This window comes from Colobus angolensis, unplaced genomic scaffold (assembly GCF_000951035.1).
Source record: "Colobus angolensis palliatus isolate OR3802 unplaced genomic scaffold, Cang.pa_1.0 Scaffold167, whole genome shotgun sequence".
Lineage (NCBI taxonomy): Eukaryota > Metazoa > Chordata > Mammalia > Primates > Cercopithecidae > Colobus > Colobus angolensis.
Window position 1 is genome coordinate 2,117,782 of NW_012114788.1, and position 2,639 is coordinate 2,120,420.

Genomic DNA, 2,639 nt, shown 5'->3' on the forward strand with positions numbered 1-2,639 from the left:
GGTGGGAAGACACCTGCCCCAATCACCTTGATCAGGCAGGTGAGGCTTGGTGGAGCCAGCGTGGGACCTGTGCAGTGAGTACTCTGGCCTGGGGTAGCCGTAACTCTCTGATCCCCAGGCCTGTGCTCTGCCCTATGCAGGGGTCTGCCTTGCTTATTTCGCAAGCGGTTTCAACACAGCTGCTGTGGACCACGAGGCTGATGGGAGCACCAACAACGGGATCTTCCAGATCAGCAGCCGGAGGTGGTGCAGAAACCTCACCCCGAACGCCCCCAACGTGTGCCAGATGTACTGCTCAGGTAGCTGGGCCTGGGCTCAGGGCTGGCAGGAGTCAGGCCCTGCATTAGCTTTTGTTTCCTTCCCAGTTTAGTTTGCTACCCGCATCTCTGAGTGAGGGTTCCCCCACATCTGGCTGGGCCCACGGAGGAGAGGGAGATGGGACAAGGGATGAGGGTAGGTCTTCTATCAGTCTGAACTGGGGTCGCAGACAGGAGACTGCCTTAGAGCTATAGGAATGGAGAGAGGATTGTTTCTGATGGAACAGGAGAGGGATAGGGTGGAACCTGTGCATCCAGAGTGGTTGAGACAGGCTTGGATTTAGGGGAGTGGAGTGTGTGTGCGTGTATATATATACATAGAGAGAGACAGATACACACGCACACACACTCTGGATGTCTCCTGCTCCCTCATTGTGTTTCTCTGCCTATCACCCCAGATTTGTTGAATCCTAATCTCAAGGATACTGTTATCTGTGCCATGAAGATCACCCAAGAGCCTCAGGGTCTGGGTTACTGGTAAGTAACTTGGGCTGCATCCCTGCCACAGTGGTTTGGTTAGAACTGGTGGGCAGCAGCAGGGAACAAACCCCTTTCCTTCCTCACCTCTGGTTTAGAGCCCACACTCTCCTTCCTGTTCTTCTCTGGGCAGTGACTGGCAACTGCAGCTGATGTGATCTCTCCTCTTCCTTGTTCTCCATCCTCAGGGAGGCCTGGAGACATCACTGCCAGGGCAAAGACCTCACTGACTGGGTGGATGGCTGTGACTTCTAGGATGGACGGAACCACACACAGCAGGTTGGGAATGTGGTTTGGTTCCTGACCCAGGCTTGGGAAGACAAGCCAGCAAATAAAGGATGGTTGAATGTGATTGTGGCTCTCAGCTCTCAGTGTGTCTGTAGGTGCCTTGTCAGAGCCAGAGCACCTCCGTGTTCCCTCATCTCACCTGTCCGCCTGGGCTGTGCTTCAAGTGGACTCCAGAAAGTCCAGCACTAGAGGCTTACCTCCATTTCTGGTGGCCTCGGGACAGGTATCTGGGGGGGCACCAGTACATTTTTTGTCCACCACACCTGGCAGAGTTTGGGTCTAGGGTGGCCAGATTTAACAAAACAAATACATAACAAACAACAAAAACAGGATGCCCCGGTTTAATTTGAACTTTGGATATACAACAAATAATTTTAAGCATGTCCAAAATATTGCATGGGAACATACTTATATTAAAACTATTTGACGTTTATCCAAAATTTAAACTTAACTGGGTGTCCTGTGTTTTACGTGGCAACCCTAGCTGGATCTAGGGCTGTGCACCTCTGGCTTGATTGGGAAGGTCCTTGGGATACTTGTTTTCTGCAGTTTTTGGTTGCAGATGGTGGTCACCGTGCTTTGGCCCTCCAGCTATAACTACTAACACACACCCCTGCCGCCCCAGGGGTGCTGCTTGGTCGCGGGAGAGGAATGACCACGGGAGCTTCAGCTCTCACCTTGGCTCTCTAGTGCCCTCTCTTGGCGAAAGATTCAAGTGCCGCTGATAGAGACGGTGCACTCACTTTGCCCACCACTGCTAGGAGGTTGGAGGATGATGGGGTGGGAGTGATCGTGGCTTTCAATTCGCACAGCCAGTGCAGCGCTCTGCCTTAGTCAGCACACGGGAAGCCCAGAAAAAGACAGCGCGGTCCCCTGCTAATCTGGAATGACCGCCTTTAAAGGAGGAAGGTGGGTGGGGTCTCAGGATCACAGTGGATGTGGTGGCAAAAGCAGCAATTGCGGGGACAGGGTGATGTGTGAGAAGCCTGAACCCTGAATTCAGATTGTAGATTTTTCTGAAAAGGCTCCAAAGAAATCTGCAAGTACTGAACTGTTGGTTGTGGCATGGCTGGTGACTCTTAAGGAAACGAGGGGATGACAATGTCGCCCCCCACCATCCTCCTCCACCTAACTCACTGAGGCACCCTGAATGCCCCAGGGTCAGCAAACACCAGAGGGGTGTGGAATGTCCACAATTATCAAGGCAGGCCACTTGCCTTCCCCTGTTGGTCTGGTCAAGGTGATGATGAAACTTGAGAGCGACTCATGCAAGGGGACAGAGTGGTGAAGAACCTTGCTGGAAGTAGGGGCGTCAATGACTAATGGAGCTATTAAATCATAAATAGGGAGAAGCTGCTGTCTTCTTAACATTAAGGCAAACACGATGTGCCTACCATGTGCCATGCATCACCTAATCTAGACCCTAGAACAATAGCTATGATGCAGGTACCATTATGACCACCATTCCATAGACAAGGGGAAACAGAGGCTCAGAGGAGATAAATTTGCACCCGGCTCAGTGTAACTCCTCATGTTATGCTTACTCACTGTGCTTTG

The 2,639-nt window shown here is 51.8% G+C and overlaps 1 protein-coding gene across 2 annotated transcripts in view; it reads left to right on the top strand.

Moving 5' to 3' along the window:
- SPACA3 (sperm acrosome associated 3) overlaps positions 1-1,146 on the top strand; it is a 26,379-nt gene extending 25,233 nt beyond the window's left edge. For both annotated transcript variants that reach the window (XM_011937662.1, XM_011937660.1), the window contains 3 exons: positions 141-299; positions 716-794; positions 983-1,146. In XM_011937662.1, the coding sequence (XP_011793052.1) occupies positions 141-299; positions 716-794; positions 983-1,049 (305 nt within the window). In that variant the 3' untranslated portion in view covers positions 1,050-1,146. The remainder of the gene's footprint in view (positions 1-140; positions 300-715; positions 795-982) is intronic.
- The last annotated feature ends 1,493 nt before the right edge of the window (positions 1,147-2,639 follow it).